The sequence below is a fragment of the Rousettus aegyptiacus genome, unplaced genomic scaffold (genome assembly GCF_014176215.1).
Source record: "Rousettus aegyptiacus isolate mRouAeg1 unplaced genomic scaffold, mRouAeg1.p scaffold_m13_p_5, whole genome shotgun sequence".
In the NCBI taxonomy this organism is placed as follows: Eukaryota; Metazoa; Chordata; class Mammalia; order Chiroptera; family Pteropodidae; genus Rousettus; species Rousettus aegyptiacus.
This window is the reverse complement of record NW_023416308.1, coordinates 116,910,126-116,927,097: the sequence shown is the minus strand read 5'-3', so window position 1 is coordinate 116,927,097 and position 16,972 is coordinate 116,910,126. Positions and strand designations below refer to the sequence as shown.

Sequence of the window (16,972 nt, the reverse complement as noted above, 5' to 3'; positions counted from 1 at the left end):
GAGTCAAGCATAGAGATGCACTTCTCATCGTTCTTTAGCCTAAGAGTGTGTGTGTGTGTGTGTGTGTGTGTGTGTGTATACACACACACACACACACACATATGTGTATGTATATATATATATATGTAGGTACATATAAAATTTTGTATGCATGAAATAATTCATGATAAAAGAGGGAAAAAGAGAAATAAATAGAGTTGAAGGGAAAACCAGACAATGGTCCCTAACCCTCACTTACCGCATCCATCTGCCCAAGGCTGCCTAACAGAATAAAAAGTGAGCCCAAGACTCCAAAGCAACAGAATCAACTCAGAAGTGACAAAAGGATCACCTCCAGGCACTTCTCTGGGCTTACTGGGCAAAACCAGCTCCACTGTCTGTTCAGGGGGGATAAACCGTTAAGACACTGCACACTGTCCCAGAGCTGGAGAAAGACTGCCTTGCCAATTCAGAAACAGAAAACATCCTAAACTCGAGCAAATTTTACCAACGGAAGGAAAGTCCCCGATGATTCCAAAAAACAGGAATGGATTGAATTTAGGAACAAAGCGGTAATTTTATGTAGCCCTGCAGGGCTGGAGAATTTGTGACCAGTTGCTGCGGGGAAAGAGGGAGATGAAGACACACTAAATAGGACTTTTACAAGAGCACAGAGAATGTAATTTTGAAGTACAAATGAACATGAGTACTGAAGACGAAGTGGAAGCCCCAAGGGCTGCTATATGGGCTTTACCTGGCAGAAGGTGAGAGCCGAGTTTGGCACATGCCGAGTACATTAGGAAATAATATCAAGAGAGATCTATACCACATCTGTGTGACATATGTACAGCCCACGGGCGCCGGCGAGGCAGGGCACAGAGTCTGACCTACGCGGGGAAACTGACCGTCCCGAAGGCCGGACTCGGTCACACCGACCAGAGGAGGCCCAGGGCGGAAAATCCAGAAGGCCCCGCTCCGGGAGGGGAAGAGGGTGGTCCCGGCCCGAGACCGAAGGCGGGGCTGCCAGGAGAGGGCGGGGACCCCGCTGGAGGAGTCCTGGGAGGCCAGGCGAGGCCAGGCCCAGCAGCCTGGCAGCCAGGGGGAGTCTAGGGAGGGGGCGTCCCCACGGACGACGGGACGGGGGGGGGGATGGGAAGGCGGGGGCCTGTCACAGCCCGGGCCGGGCAGTCCCTTGAGGGCCCGGTCTCCTCGCCCGCCGCTCACCTGGGCACGCAGCTGGACGAGCTCCGGTCCACCTCCCAGGTGGCGTACAGGTTCATCTGCACGGGGGCGGGGGTGCGGCCTGGCCCCGGGCCGCCGGGAGGCGCGGAGCCCGAGGCCACAGCGACGGCCATGGAGGTGGAGGTGGACGAGGACGAGGAGGAAGCGGCCGCCGCCGAGGTGGACGAGGACGACGAGGTGGCCTGGGCCAGCTTGGGGGGCGTTGGCTGCTGCGGCGTCGGCTGCTGCGGCGTCGGCTGCTGCTGCGGGGACTGGGCGACCCCAGAGCTCCGCTGGCCGCTGCCCCCCGCGGCGCCTCCAGGACCACCGCCCGTCCCTCCGCGTTCCGCCATGGCCCGGCCGGGAGCGCGGGGCGCGGGGGCTACGGCGATCGAGGCGGCGCCGAGCGGACGCCCGGGCTTCTCCGCCGGCGGCGGCGGGGGCTCGCCTCGTCGCCTCAGCCCGCCCGCCCGAGCGCGCGAGCGAGCGGCAGGCTGCACGCAGGCGCGGGGCCTCGCGGCGCGCGGTCCTCACGCTCGCCCGCCGCTGCCTGTTGCGGCTCGCGCCGCGAGACACTGGGTGGGCGTGCCCGGGGAGGGGGCGGGGAGCCCGGCGCCCGCCGGCCCCACCCAGCGCCGAGAGGCGGGGCGCGGGCGCGCGGGCGCGCGGGCGCGGCCCCGGGGGCCTGTGGGCGCGCGCCACTCGCTCCTCGGGACCGGGGTCTGCAGCCCGCGCGCGCTCGGCCGCCCCCTCCCCTAACCCTTCCTCGCTCGCGGCGGCCGGCCCGTCCCGGCTTCCCCTCCCCCGTCGTCCTCTGGGCGCCAGCGTCCGGGCCAGCGGAAACCCTGCTTTTCCGGGGCGCGGCCCCGGCCCGAGGGGGCTGCCGCGGGAGCGCGCCTTGGCCTCAGGTCCACGGAGTCCCGGCAGAACCCGCCGTCCGCCCAAACCCGCTTTCCAACCGCGGACGTGGCGCCCGCCTTGCAGACCCGGAGTTTCTTCGCCAAGAGCACGGGAAGATCTGGCGTCAGCCGCCACAGGGAACCCAAAAACAGTGAAGTTCCTGCCCCCCGCTTCTCTCCAGTGTAGGCGGCGGGCTCAAGGACCTAGAGTCCAAAGGCCCTTGGCAGGGGTAATTACAAAGCTAAACCCTGGCCCATCTGGAGCCTACCCTTTTTTGTCCCTACAGCCCCGCTCTCCCAAAGAACCATTAGAGCCCCAAGCCCGCCACCCCTGCCCTCAACTTCTACTTGGAATGTTTTTTTCTGCTTCATCACTTTCGAAGTATCTAAAACTCTTCCTTCCAAAGCCAGGCTCAAGTGTCACGTCCTCTGTGAGATCTCCCACACCCCCCTCCAGAAACCATCTTGAAGCCTGCACATCCTCCACCTCAGTTGCTGCACTTAGACCAACAGTGGTACAGCAGCAGTATGTCACATTTCCCCAGGGCTCTGCAAATAAATGCCTTTTGGACCCAGCTATCCTCAACCTAGTCTAGCCTGTCAGGAAGACTTTGCACAGGGTACGAGAACCTGGAGAAAGGAAGACGCCACGCACACGTGGAGACTGGTTGACTGAAACCACCCACGGGCTCACTCGGACTCAGGAGTCTAGATTTTGAGCTATGTTCTCTCCTGGGTTAGGACTTGGACTCTCCTGACCACAAGGTCTATTAGGGAGGCCTGACCTGGCCTACTTCCCAAGCCCACTGTACTTCCTCAGCCAGCCAGGGCGCTAAGCTGTTTATTTTTAGTCCCCAAGGACAAAGTGGGAAGGTCAAACCAGCCCTTCAGGTACTTCTCCCAGAGCCTTCAGACAAAGGGTAGGCGGTGGTAAAACAGTTTCTGCAAGGCTGTGGCTTCGTCACCAGTCTGAACTATTATGATCCACGTGTGCATCCCTGGTCACTGGGGCAGCACAGAAGGTGTAGAAAAAAGCTGTTTTAAGTCTTTTTGCAGGAGGGGACTAAAAGGAGACGAGGGATGATCAGCAGTATTACATATTCATCTCTTTCCTTGGGAAGCAGCTTTATTTACAAAACAGGTCTAAAATAAGAACATGAAATGACAAGCCCTTGGGAATGTGGGAAAGCTGGCTCTTGGGGACCCATGTGTAAAGCCCAAGCGTCCAGGCAGAGGGCCTAAAGGAAGGCTGGGTGTGTGAGGGGGACCTAAAATTTGAACTCCTTATATTTCTTGCTGCCCCCACGGCTGTCCTGGGGCTGAGCTTTCCGTTTCTTTTGCTGAAGGAGAGAAAGAGAAACAAGTTACAACGGGTTAAAACAATCAACTGATCCCCAAAACAAGGGTGGGCAGCCTGACATGGCCACATACATCTGTGAAAAAAATGCCAAAACTGGATTCTCAGACTTAGGTGAGTTCTTCCCCTCTCTGTGCCTCAGTTTCATCATCCTTAAAGACAGCGGCCCACTTCTAAGATTTCCCACACCAAGGAGGCTCAGGGCAGCAGGCAGAGTCCTCCCTCACTTTCACCACTAGAGGACACCACTCTGCTGCAAAAGGAGTCCCAGGTCCCAGGTCCCAGGTCCCTGGCTCCCACCCAGCCTGGTTCTGGTGTGAGCTCCTACCTTCTGTTTGGCAGCATGCTCAGCCACCATGTCACTAAAGTCTTCCTTCTCCACTTGTGCCTGCTGCTCCCGCACATGTTCCTCATACTTCTGGGTCATGGCCATGGGGTCCAGCTCCAACTCTTCAGGTGCCAGGGCCACTTCTACACCTTGCAGCTCGGGCGCCGGGCCCTTCCGGCTCATAACCTAAAAGGATCAGAACCTTGTCATCTCCAAAGAGAGGCTTAGAAGCCCTAGCTTCCGTCCCCTCGCCAGCCCTTCAAAGTATCCTCCAAGCGCTCACTGTGGACATGTCGTAGATGTGGGTTGAGCCCATTATGGCTCCCCCAACGGTGGCCGTCCTCTTTTCTGGTAACACAGTGAACAGCTGAGGCGTCTCACTTCTGCAAAAAACAAGGGAGTCAAGCCCAAAAGGAACAGACACCACCTCCACCCAGCTCCCTGGAGAGATTCTAAGGCACCCAGGGGGAAAAGTGATGCCCACGCTGCCTCTGCAGATCATGGAGGCCCGTGAGACGAGAGAACTGGGTCAGTGCCGATTCCAGGGATTACGGCCTGGAAGGATTAAGAGACGGAGTTAAAGAATCCCCTGAACCAAGTGCAGGGGATCAGAAATCAAGATTTTCACCTGCAAAGAAAGGCTAAGGGTCAGAGGCTGAAGTTTCCAGAAGATCTCTGGTAGAGAAGCGAGCCAGAGAGAAGAGGCTACAGCAGTTCCTGCCCAACCTGGGCCTGGAGTTCTAACATAACAAAATCCCAACCCTTCCACTGCTGTGAGAGCCGTCCACAGCCAGTCTCGCCACCAAGTCAAGGATTCCACTCAAAACACAAGAGGAAATCTACCAGTATCAGCCCAGACGTGGCTTCATCCCCACCTCTCCCCCTGGAAGAAGTGACAATCTGTTCTCACGTAGCAGCTAGAACAAGCGCGTTAAAACAATTCAGATCCTGTCCTTCCTTTGCTCAAAACTGTGGCTTCTGATTGTCATTAGAATAACATTCAAACTCTGTACCATAACCTAAAGGATTTAGAATCTGGTCCCTTACCTAATTCCTGTTCACTATACTCAGTCATAGTACCCTGCTTTTTTTTCTTTCTTGAACATGCAACACTTGAGACTTCTGCTTCCCGAAAGGGAGCACTAGGGACTAGATATACCCTCCCACCTGAAACCGCCCCCCAAAATGGGCAAAATAGATGAAACAGTGGTTTTCAAGTCACTGGACATGGGGCAACAGAGGACAGGGATTCCTGAGACAAGTAACAAATGAGGTGAGTTCTTTAACTGAACAGCCTACTGCACAGAGTCTGCAGACCACACGTGGAGCCCAGAAAATTCCATGAGTCGAAGGGATGAAGCTGAAAGTGCAGGGAGACCAAGGCAGCTAGAAGTCACAGGAGAAGAGAAAGCAGCCCGGAGATTCGAGAACTCAACACACCTGCGGAGGACCCGCCCTCAAGTCCTCAGGTGAGTACTTCACGTGAGGTAACTACCCAGGCCGGGGAGAGAACCACCCGAAAAGATCAATGGGGACAGTACCTGCCACTCACTCGAGACTGGGAATAGTGCCTAGTCCCACTGGCAGACTGAAAAACCTTCTAACAGGGCACCAGGTAGAGCAGGGGTGCCCAACCCCCAGGTCACAGACCAGTACCAGTTGTGGCCTGTTAGGAACTGGGCCACACAGCAGGAGGTGAGCAGTGGGCAAGCGAGCAAAGCTTCATCTGTGTTTGTAGCCGCTCCCCAGCACCAGCATCACCGCCTCAGCTCCGCCTCAGATCAGCAGGCATTAGATTCTCATAGGAGCACCAGTCCCTGGTGCCAGAAAAGTTGGGAACCACGGGGTGAAGGACACAGAATGTCTTGTGCCTCCATAGTGGAGAGGTCTGAGCACTGCTCTGGTCCTGCCTAAGGACGCTAACAAGCAAGACCTGAAAGAATCAAACTGTTTCCAAGTACCTTAACTGAATCCTGAAACAAAGCTGAAGGAGACTGACTAGAATACAAAAGTATCCTGGACCTAACAAAGTACATTCCACAAGTTTGGCATCTAGTCAAAAATTAACAGGCGTGCAAAGAAGCAGGAAAATACAGTCCTTAATGAGGAAGGCAATCAATTTAAATCAACCCAGAACTGGGACAGATGTTGGTATTAACAAGCAAGTACACTAAAATATTGTTATAACTGCATTCCACATGTTCCAAAAAGTTAAATAAAAACACAGAAGATATGAAAAGACCCAAATCACACTGATTAGAGATGACAACTACATTGAATGAGATTAATGAGGTTATAAATTGCAGAAACTATATTTGCAAACAGAAACAGAAATTTTCTAAAATGAAATATAAAAAGATTTTAAAAAATGAACAGAGCATCAGTGAACAGTGGGACAACTTTTAAAAATCTAACGGATATATAATAGGAGTTCCCAATGGAGAAGATAAAGATAAGGGAACAAAAATATATATTTGGAAAAATGATTGCCCAAACTCCATGCAAAGAAACATGAAGAAAAGTACACCAATACAATGCCCTATACTGCATAGCATAATCGAATTGTTCAAAACTAATAAAATCTTAAAAGCAGCCAGAGAAAAATGACACATATTTACCGAGAAACAAAAGGAGGACAGACTTCTTGTCAGAAACAATAAAAGACACTAGCGACATCTTTAAAGTACTTGAAAGACAAAAACACTGTCAATCTAGACTCCTGTACCTGACAAAATCTTTCAAAAGTCAGATCAAATGAAGACAATTTTAGACAGCAAAAGCTGAAAATTCATTACCCACAACAGCAGTGTTGAAGGAAGACTTTCAGGCAGAAGGAAAGTGATACCAGATAGAAACCTAGATACGCACAAAGAAATGAAAGAACACTGGAAATAGCAATTACGTAGGTTAATATATGATTCTTATGATTTATAAATAAATTAAAAATAAATCTCTCAAAGATAATTGGCCATTGCAACAAAACTAATAACCATGTAGTGTGAGATTTATAACGTATGTAAAAGTAAAATGTATGACAAGAGTGCAAAAGTTGGGAGGGAAAAATCCAAGTATACTTTGTAAGGTTCTCAATATGATCCAGAAGTGGTATCGCCTGAAGGTAGATTGTGATAAAGACAGATATTCTAAACCCTAAAGCAATCACTGAAATAGTAAAACAAAGACTTAACAGTTAATAAGTCAACAGAGATAAAATGGAATCATAAAAATGTTTGATTAATCCAAAAAATGAGAAACCAGGAAAAAGGGAACATAACTGAGATCATTTCATGAAAAAAGAAGTCAATTCACCAAAAAGATTCAACATCCCACACATTTATTATGTACCTGATAATAGAGCTTCAAAATGCATGACTATGCAAAACCTGTGCCTGTCTCAGGGCCTCTGGACTGCCTGCCTGTACAGCTCCTTCTGCCCCAGACAGTCCTATGCCTGCTCTTTCCTAACACTCAGCTCTCATACCCGCTCTTCAATGAGCCTCCCAGAGGCCTTCGCATTACCCAAATCCCTCTATGTCCCATTACCCAGCTTCCTTTGCTTCACTGTCCTATCCACTTCTGAAATTACCTTGTTCTCTGATGACCTGTTTATCTTGCCTGTTTTTTTCAATGCTGACTCTCCACTAAAGCAGTGCCTGGCACCAAGTTGCTGTTCAATAATTGTTAAACAGGGGGACAAAAGTCAGCCAGTAGCCGAGAGGCCAAAGGAAAGAGAAAGTCCTCTCCTCTCGGCCCTGCCTGGTTCCCTTACCCATCCATCGCCTCCTCAATCTTCTTCTTCCTCAGCTCAATGAGTTCAGGGGTTTCCATTCCAGCTGGCACTGACGAGAACCCTCCAGGAGTGATGAGTCCACTGTGAAGAAAGGAGCAAGCCTTGGAGTAAAGAGAAGGCCCCAAAGACAGAAAGACTACATCAGAGAGGCAGACTCTGCTTCCTCACCTGTCTGCAGGGGTGATAAAGCCTGTCTCATCTGGCTTGTCTTCATCACTTTCCTCCTCTTCCTCTTCTTCTGAAGACTCTTCATCCGATGGCTCCAGCTCCCCCCAAGGGGTCCGATCAATCTCTTCTTCCTCGGTCTTGGTCTGAAAGAGATCATTCATTCAACAACCGTTTACTAAGTACCCATTATGTATCAAGTTGTTATAAACGGAAACTGATATTGATACAAGAGTAAACAATCTCGGCCAACAAGAGCTCACATTTTAGTGGGGGGTTTGCATCACAGCCCAGGAAAAGGTATGCCCCTTTTCAGACTTTGAAAATTCACAACGCCCAGCTCCTTGATAATGAAACTATAAACTAACTATCTCTAAATTTCACAACCGTACCTAAGACTAAGCTTGCCAGCCATGACCCATACCTGAAATTCAGCAGCATTGGTTCCAAACACATCCCCATAGAGTGGTTTTCCAGTCTCATCTACTGGAGGTTTGCCCCAGCCACCGGCATGGTACCCAAAGGAACAGCTCTGCAAGAGAGGGAATGCAAGTCAGTTCCACTGAGCTCCAAAAGAAACACTGAAGTCTAGGAAAAAAGTCACGCTCCAAAGTATAAAACGAACCCTTGGGAACTCTGGCAGTTATGATTTTCGAAAAGAAATAAATGTTACAAAGCAAAACTAATAAGCAACAAAACTCCAGAGACAACAGGATGGGGAGCTGGGAGGCAGAAAGTATGTGAATAACCTCAGCCTTCATGGTAGAGTCCAGACTGTCTGAAACTGAAACATGTACTTTAAAAAACATGACTTACTTCTTACCGACTTTTTCCTAACTTTTGGAAAGCTTTTAGGACCTATTCAAGGGACAGAAACTCCGGAGGTTAACAATTACTTCCTTTTCATGTCAATGACGTTAGGCTATTAACTTTTTTTTTAATTTAATGCTTTTTATTTAAAAATAAGAATTTAATGTCATTTCTGACAAAAAAATTGTTCATCCGTGTATATACCAGAGAGCTATCCAGAAACACATTCACCGAATCTTAAATCCAGTTATTTCTGAGTGCTGAAATTGTGGGTGATCTTTCACTTGTCAATTTTGATTGACTATTTTATATGAGCATGTCAGGCTTTAAAAAAAAAAAAAAAAAAAACCTGTTACTTTATTTTTTTAAAGACACCTGCTGGAATGAGAAAAGGAAAAAAAAATCACCGACTGATTAAAACCAGGAGCAGCTAAGAAAAGACAGTGCTCACCTCAGGGATGGGTGAGTTCAGCCCAGGGATTTTCAAGTTCGGGTACGACGGGGGTGGTCCGTATCGCTGCATGGCAATCAGCCACGGGGGAGGGACCTTGTGGGCATTCTGCAGGAAGAAGAGAACAGGATACCACCTGCCCAGCCCTATCCTTCGGTCTCCCTTCCGCTCCAATTCCCACCCGCTTCTCTGCTTCCCCAGTCAGGTAACTGGCACTCACTGGTCCTACTGGCATCCCCAAGGAAATCCTTAGCTCATCAGACAGATCTCCCGGCTTCTTCTCCTTCAGTCTTGTCTCGAACTCCTTCCCCTGAGGAGAAAGCAGAGCATGCTGTATTGTGGACACCAGACACACACTGGGAGCTCAATGGCCAGGGCCCATGAGAACAAAGATGAGAAATCCCAATCCGCATCAGATACACAATCCCACTGGGGAGGTTGCCTAGTTCCCAGATTCTCATCGCTTCTTTCCTGGCGAGAGTAGGGAAAGGAATAAAGGCCAGGAAGGAGGGGGAAAGGCAAGACTCCTAGTCCTGCCATTAACCACCATGAGAACACGGCCAAACTCGGGACCTGCTTTCTCATCTGCGAAATGACGGCATTCAACAGAAAGACCACCAAGATCCTTCCGCCTCAAAAGTGTCAGGATATCATGGTCATTAATTTTTAAAAATCAGAAAACAAAGAAAACCCCTTTCCTTCTACCCCCAATGTTAAATGTTTCCTAAAAGCATCTGCCCCTTGGCCCCTCTGTCCCTAAGCCACCCACTATAAACAATTATCACTTCAAAGACATGGTCTGTGCCTCTCCAGAAAACCATCTCATTTGAAGATTTCCCAGTCCATCCCATTCAAGGAGAGTTACTGGCCAACTCGGAGGCTGAGGGGACGGGCCACTGCACCAGCTTCAAAAGCCCTTCCAACCAAGGGTTACACAGCTGTGACCAAGGGCCCAGCCTTGCTCCCCAGGCCCCACTGCCAAACCTCATAGTACAGGTCCCCGTGGATGGTCAGCTTTGGCTTGGTCTGCCACTTGAAGAAAGCATCGTGCAGTTTCTGGTAGTCAATGTCAATCTTCCCCATCTTGGGCCGAACTTTCTCTCGCATTTTTGACTTCATGGTCTTCTGTTCCTCCTGTGGACAACGGCAGAAGCCCCGCGGAATGATTCAGCGAGGGCAACTCTTAGCAGACCTGTCTCCCCACTCCCAAAAGGGAGGAAGTGAACCCTCGTTCACTTCATGGCTGAAAGTCACCCAAATCCTTCCTGGTCAAACCCCTCAAAATCACATAACCCATATTAAACAAAGTGTATCATATGAAGTCATCTTTATGTCAATAATTTTTTTTTTTTTAATGCCTACAGCACCAAGTCTTCCTAGGTGGTCTCCCATCTAAGTACTAACCAGGCTTGACCTTGCTTAGCTTCCGAGATCAGACAAGATTGGGTGCGTTCAGGGTAGCATGGCCGCAGGCTCAATAAATATATTTTTAAGCCATCTGATCGAGACTGAGCTCATTAGCTGCCTCTGGAGGGACAGGGGATCTAGACTCTAACAGGGAGTGTTCACCGTTGTACTTTTGTTCCTCCTGAAGTTTTGCACACCATGCAAAGTATTACCTACTCGAAGTATTTAATTAAATATTTTGAATTTAAGAACACACGACCACCACGAATCACTAGCTACAAAGTGTATCAGGATCACAATGGGTGCAGAGAAGTAAAGACACAGCCAAAAGCCACCTGCAGGCAAGGGGGTGACCATGTGCAGATCGAAGAGAGCTGGCAAAGTGCAGACAGAAGGGATGAGGAGACAAAGAGACAAGGGAGGAAATGGAGCCACTCAGAACCAGAAGTGTCCAGGTGGGACAGAACTAGCTCTGAACACAGAGGTGAGGACTGTCCTTCCTGCCACGTGTTACGTACCATGCTGACTTCTAAAATGAAGAACAGATAATCAAATGATTAGCAAGTAGCGGGTTCTGGGAAGGAGACCTCAATTTTGCAGCAGGCTGCTCTTAAGGATGTGGCCCCGGGGCCAAGCTGAGCCCCGGCCAGGCCCTCACCTTCTCCTGCAGGGCCTCCCGCATCTCCTGGATGCCTGTGCGTTTGATGAAGTCTGGCAGCTCGAAGGGGGGCTTTTCAATGCCTCGTTTGCCCTGCAGGTACTTGCGCTTAAAACACCAATGGCGTGGCACAGGCACGGAATTCCGAGTGGCCTTGAGATGAACCAAAAGCTTGGGGTCCTGTGCTGTCACATCGTGCATCTCCACAACATCGGGACGAGCCACGAGCTAAAAAAAATGGCAACACGCCTCAATAAAGCCCAATCTCTCTGGCCTAAAGCTTTTTCTTTCTCATCCTCAAAGGACCCACACCTAAGCCACACAGGCCACCTACAAAGCTCTCCCCTGAAAGCAAAACCCGCCACAGGGGTCAGGAGCCCCAGGCCCGCGGGATCGGCTTGGTCTCACCTGCTTAAGTTCAGCCACAGTGAAGCGATTCATTCGGCGCAACTTCTTCTTAGATAGCTTGGGGGCTTCCGGCTTCTTTTCCTAAAACAGAACAATCACCTCATTTGAGCAAGACTCTTAGATGTCAATCAGATTGCCCAGGTGACCCCAAACCTTCAGCCACCAAAGGGATTCTTCTGCGCCACAGTTCACCACAGTCCCGCACTGGATGCCTCTTGGCCAGCCATGCCCGGAGTCCCTGTCTCCCAACAGGAGAGCGTGCACCGCACCTGTTCATCGTCGCTGCTATCGTCGTCACTGTCCTTGTGCTCCTCCTCAAAGCCCTTCTTCTTGGGGGCCGCAGAGTTCTCCAGCTTGTCGAGTTTCTCCGGCTCCTTCTCCTTCTCCTTCTTCACATCATCGGTGAGCTGAGGAGGAAGACAACGTGAAAATGCCATCCCTGAGCCCTCCCTGGCTCCGGAAGCCAGCGCTGACAGATGCCCTCCCCACATCTCTTCGCGTTCCTGCCCCTCCCCTGCTCAGCTCTGCCCCTTCAGGGGGCTGCTCGTTGTACCTTGAAAGCCTCAAAAATCCTCTTGAAGAAAATGAAGTTGGGCTCATAAATTTCTGGTTCTTCCGTCACATACTCAATTTCAACATCAGCGGCTGGGGAGTCAGAGCCACGGGACCGGGATGACTCTTTCTCTCGTTCCCCAGAGCTCTCAGATGATGCCCCCCGCACTCGCTGGGGCTTTTTCTTCTTCTTTCGATTCCGACGCTTCCGGTTTTTCTGCCAAAACAAGGAAAACCAATTATGTCAGAGAACACAAGCACCACGTCTGCCCCCAGCCCTTAATCTTCCCCAAGGTCTTGAAGTCAGACTCCACAGTTCTTCCCCTCTTGAGCTATGTGTCTTTGGGTAAATTACTATACCTCTCAGAACCTCCATTTTTTAGCTGTAAAATGTAGGCATGCATTGTACTCAGAACTCAAAGGACTTATGGCGAGTGAATGAAAATGTATACAAAATGATTAAGATGGGAACCAGCACGAAACAGCAGTGCCGCTTACTGAACATTTTAGAAGTTATGTTAGTGCCCAGAACACGTCTCCCCCCGCTCTGTCCAGACCCAGTTCCACCCCATACCTCTTTTTTGGATGTGGACACTGTGTCCTCCTCTGTCTCTGATGCTGATTGGCCCAGGGATGAGCGTGCATCTGTTTCCATTTCCTCTTCCTCTGCAAGGGAGGAAGGTGGCCGTCAGTCTCCGCCAGGGCCGCTGCTGGCCACTTGCTCGTAGAACCCCCCTTTACCAAGAGCCAGTTTCTCTCTCGAACCCTCCTCAGGAAAGAGATCAAGGAATGCGGACCCTCCAAGTCCTATCCTTGCAACACTCGGAGGCGATGACACACTCACCCTGCTGAGAGTTCATCTCTTCCTGGCGGCTCTCCTTTAGCTGCAGGATCTTTTCCAAAGCCTGGGGGATCTTGGGGCCCACAGAGGGGTCGTCCATCTGCCAGAGATAACCCAGGCAGAGGGGGTAATCTCAGTGCCCCTTGCCCACTGATTTCTGCCTCTTACACTAAAAAGGCTGCTGGACAGATGGTGTGAACAGCAGCTAGTGGACAACACCAACTGGGCTCAAACATCCCTCTGCATCCCTCTGAGCGAGCCCCAGACCCTGCCCAGAAATGTCTTCCTGCCCCACCTACATATGTCTGAACTAAGTACAGCTCCTCCCACCACCCACCCTCCCCCCCAGCCCTAGAAGTCCTCCCATTTTCTCAAAAAATCCTTCTCTGAGAACCCAGAAATGCTCCCATTCTAAATCACACTCTCCTGTCCCTAGATAGAAATCGCCAATCTCACCTCTCTGTTCTCATCTCCAGGAGGTGGTGGGGGACCACGAGGCCGGGGAACTGGGGCTCCCATGGGCAAAACAGTGGGAGTGGGGCCCACTGGAGCAGCAACTAAGAGAAAGAAATCTAACGTCAGAGAGAGAAAACGCTCATTTTAAAAATTACCTTCCTTGCTAAAAGTCGGGGTGATGGTTACTCTTAAGGGCCAGAAGTGGCTGGAAGGGAGCTGGGAGGTGCTGGTAACGTTTTGGTTCTTGGTCCAGGTGCTGGCTGTATGGGTGGGTTCAGTTTCTGAACTCACTGAACTGCGCATTTACGATACATGCATCTTTTTAATGTGATATCTACTTCAATAAAACGTTCATCATTTTCCTTGCACTTCCATTCCATTTATGAGGTCTTACCTCGAGGACCCAGAGGAGTTCGAACACCAATCTGGCCCATGTCTTGCGGGGGCCGAGGGACTGGGGTGCCCATCTTGGCAATTTCCTGCTGCCGTTCTTGCTCCAGTAACACAGCTGCCTGTAAGACGGGAGCAGGGAGACTGCTTGGAAATGTACGGAGCAGGCTCTGGCAAATGCATTCTTTCAGCCAGGAAACAGGCCCAAGGAGAACAATCTGGTATCAATGGAATTCTGATACCCCCTTGACCGCCACACTTCCAGACTACTGATCCAAATGGAGGAGCCCTCTCATCGCCAAAGAAAACCCATAGAAATAACACCAAGAAAAACCCCGGAAGACTTCTAGTTCTTAGTAGAGAATTTAACATTAGCGAGACACTGACTTCTAAGAACAGTGAATTCTTCTCTTGTACCTCCACCTCAATCGGGACAAAGAGAGTTAAATGTATTTCCATATCTGGTGCTGATGCCTTATTTTCGAATACTCCTAAGTAACTCAGTAGGTAACAACTGATACAAGTACCTACAGGGCTAAATGTCTTAAGTATCATTCCCTAACTTCCATCACTTTTACTCTAAATCTGAAGCAAAAGACTACATTAGCCCAGAGTTCTCTCCAAAATACCTAAGATAATATCATTTAAGACTAGTAGGAATCAGTAAACGTTTTCTGTGATAGACCAGACAATAAACATTTTAGGCTTTACAGGCCATTGTATGGACTCTGTTATATGTTATATAGGGTTATTGGGGTTTTTTAAATAATCCTTTAAAAATACAAAATCCATTCTTAGCTTTCAGACTATACAGAAAAATTGGCTACAATCTGTACTTAAGCAAGCACTCTGCTGCAAGAAAAATGGATTATTCGGAAGATACTGGAACTTAGTTGAGGACGAGGTAACCTCTGTAGTGCATCTCATTTTAGACACTATGCACTAGAAGTAACAGCCGACAAATTGGAACATGGGATTGAAGAGTAAGATAAGGGGCATTACCCGCTTCTGCTGCTCCAAGAGCTCATGTTCCTTCAGTGAATGATCTCCCTGCTTAAGAAAGAAAACAAACCAATTATATAAGCGTCTAACCATTTTGCGGTATATCTGAAACTAAAATAATATTGAATGTCAACTGTAATTAAAATAGAGAGAAAAAGAGAAAAAGAAAGATGAAGGGAAGAAGGTGGGGGGAAGGAAGGGAAGAGGAGATAGAGAAGGGAAGAAATAAAAAGCAAACTCATAACAGCATCAATACCCCACAGCCCAGGCTGCCAGAACTCTGCTTCTTGGGGTCCTCTTCTAGCCTAAGTCCTAAGTTGTAGTCTTTGGTCCAGACCTTCCCAGAAGGCATGGCCCCAGAATCCAGCTCTCTTTGAGGCTCCACTCCCCCTTCAGGTCTCCGGTAAGACCCAGGCCCAGGCTGCCAGCTGCCCTACCTGCTTGGCACGCTCCTCTTGCTGCATTAACAACGCCGCCTGCTGCTGTGCCAACTTCAGCCGCTCCTCCTCTGACAGCGCCACAGGCTCACCCACCCGGAGAGGAGGCGGGGGCCCCAAGTTTGGTGGGCGGGGTCCAACTGCCATAGGAAAGCCAAGGCCAAGGCCTGGTGGAGGTGGTGGGGGTGGTGGAGGAGGTTGCAGGGGTGGGAGTCCCATGGGTGGTGGTGGCATGGGAATGCCAGATAGCTGTGGAAAAAAGTATGATCATGAACCAGAAAACATTTCCCTACTGGAAACATTTGCTGGGGATCTACTATGAGCCAGGTGCTGGGATTCAAAGTCAAACAACAAATACTTATTGCATTCAAGAGAATACTTTGCAGCGACATCAAGAAAAGATGTTAACTTTGGGGCACCCATCAACGAAAACTATCGACTCCCTCCCTCCAAAATATCATGAACACAGATTTTACATACAATTTCAAGAGATCTAAGAACACCTCTAAAGGCCATCTAGGACCTCTTTATCCCACACGCAGAAGTCAATGAACCCCAGATCAGAGTACTGCTCTAAAGAAAAGATTAAATCCTAAATCAGAAAAGACAAAGAAGTTGAGAGAACTTAAACATTAGGAGCCAGTGTCCCCCCATGACTCACTAAATGTAGAAAGTATGAAATCAAATCAAGGGGCCTTAATGCCTCAATGAGTAAAACAGAAACTGTGCCCTGGAAGGATAAAGAAGAGGGTGATTACTTCCAGCTGGGGGGGGGGGGAGGGGGGCCTTGAGGGAGGGAGGCAGGATCAAATCAGGCTTCCAGGTATTTAAGCTGAATCTCAAACAACAGAATTTGAAGGAGACATGAAGGTAGGACACAAAGATCAGAACCAAAGAATTGAAGAGCTCCCAGTTTTGTCACTGCAGGACCTCCCTGCCCAATTTGCTAGTTGCATCCCCAATACACTGTATGTGAGGAGAGGGGCCACCCTGAGCAAAAGGGATCTTATAAAGTAGAACAATCTCCTTACCTGCGCTGACATGGGAGGGGGGGCAGCTTTGTCCCCATCTTCACCTCTCAGAACTGGCCGATTCAGTACGATGCCAGTCTGCAAAAATAAAGGACTTTAGGTCAACCCAAGAAAAGCTAAACGACGTTCACTCGCATTCATTCAACAAAAATTTACGCAATGCCGATCCATCAAAGATCAAGCTAGGCACTGGGGGAGGGCCGGTGTGCACAGCAGCCATTACAACAGCGCAGACAAAGGCAAGAACAGACAAAAGGGGCAAGCCCCAACTGCTGTTTCGAGGTACAAAAAGAACGAGGGCCGTGTCATGAGGGGTCGTGAAAGCTTCCTCCAGAGGCTGTGGCTATCCTGAAGCTAGGCCTATCCTGACATCCCGCCAACACCACTTACCTGGCGGGTGTAGCTCTGCAGACGTTCCACAAGCTCCTCGCGACTCCCTGCTGGGCAAACCACAGAACCAAAGCGGTAGGTCAGGCCGAGCAGGCCAGCGGCCCAAGTCTGACCCCAGCGGCCCGCCCCCGGGTCTCCGGGGTAACCAGGCTCCGCTTCCCCGCGGGCCTGCGCTGCCGGCTATCGACCTCCCACGCTCCTCACCCTGGATCGGAGCTCCGATCTCTGCCAATTTTGCCTGAAGCTCCTGGGCAGCCCAGGCGCCATAGTGCCCAGGAGGTGGCGGCGGCGGCAGCTGCAATTCGCCTTTGGGAGGCTCGGGATGCTCCGTCGCCATCTTAGCCGCAGAGAGGCGCGCGACCAACCCGGAAGCTCGGCCCAGACTCGGGACCCGCTTCCC

The 16,972-nt window shown here is 50.3% G+C and overlaps 2 protein-coding genes and 1 pseudogene across 4 annotated transcripts in view; all 3 read right to left on the bottom strand.

The window, feature by feature from the left end:
- Positions 1 to 1,553, bottom strand: part of PACS1 (phosphofurin acidic cluster sorting protein 1) — a 99,257-nt gene extending 97,704 nt beyond the window's left edge. Inside the window, exon 1 of the mRNA XM_016119344.2 lies at positions 1,204 to 1,553. Within this exon, the coding sequence (XP_015974830.1) occupies positions 1,204 to 1,553 (350 nt within the window). The remainder of the gene's footprint in view (positions 1 to 1,203) is intronic.
- Positions 1,554 to 3,192: 1,639 nt separating this feature from the next.
- SF3B2 (splicing factor 3b subunit 2) lies at positions 3,193 to 16,972 on the bottom strand. 3 transcript variants are annotated; one of them, XM_016119459.2, is made up of 22 exons: positions 16,777 to 16,972; positions 16,573 to 16,619; positions 16,183 to 16,260; positions 15,152 to 15,400; positions 14,715 to 14,765; positions 13,717 to 13,834; positions 13,323 to 13,423; positions 12,870 to 12,966; positions 12,600 to 12,691; positions 12,027 to 12,242; positions 11,743 to 11,880; positions 11,474 to 11,554; positions 11,066 to 11,293; positions 9,985 to 10,134; positions 9,221 to 9,310; positions 9,001 to 9,108; positions 8,164 to 8,271; positions 7,743 to 7,885; positions 7,554 to 7,655; positions 4,068 to 4,167; positions 3,785 to 3,970; positions 3,193 to 3,439 (listed from the first exon to the last, which is right to left on the bottom strand). In XM_016119459.2, exons 1-22 carry the CDS (start codon positions 16,907 to 16,909, stop codon positions 3,368 to 3,370), a joined length of 2,688 nt encoding a protein of 895 aa, XP_015974945.1. In that variant the 5' UTR covers positions 16,910 to 16,972; the 3' UTR covers positions 3,193 to 3,367. The 3 variants fall into 3 exon arrangements, with proteins under 3 accessions (XP_015974945.1, XP_015974946.1, XP_015974944.1); XM_016119460.2 differs by having other exon boundaries at positions 14,715 to 14,762; positions 16,573 to 16,622; positions 16,777 to 16,941; XM_016119458.2 differs by having other exon boundaries at positions 16,573 to 16,622; positions 16,777 to 16,940.
- LOC118603381 lies at positions 10,356 to 10,474 on the bottom strand (annotated as a pseudogene).

Bases quoted from the DNA above. Each gene is read 5' to 3' on its own strand.
- SF3B2 (XM_016119458.2), bottom strand. From the start codon at position 16,909: ATGGCGACGGAGCATCCCGAGCCTCCCAAAGGCGAATTGCAGCTGCCG. The intron at 16,623-16,776 runs GTGAGGAGCGTG...TGGTTTGCCCAG, and splicing joins GATCGGAGCTCCGATCCAGG to CAGGGAGTCGCGAGGAGCTT. The intron at 11,881-12,026 runs GTACAACGAGCA...CTTCCTCCTCAG, and splicing joins GGATTTTTGAGGCTTTCAAG to CTCACCGATGATGTGAAGAA.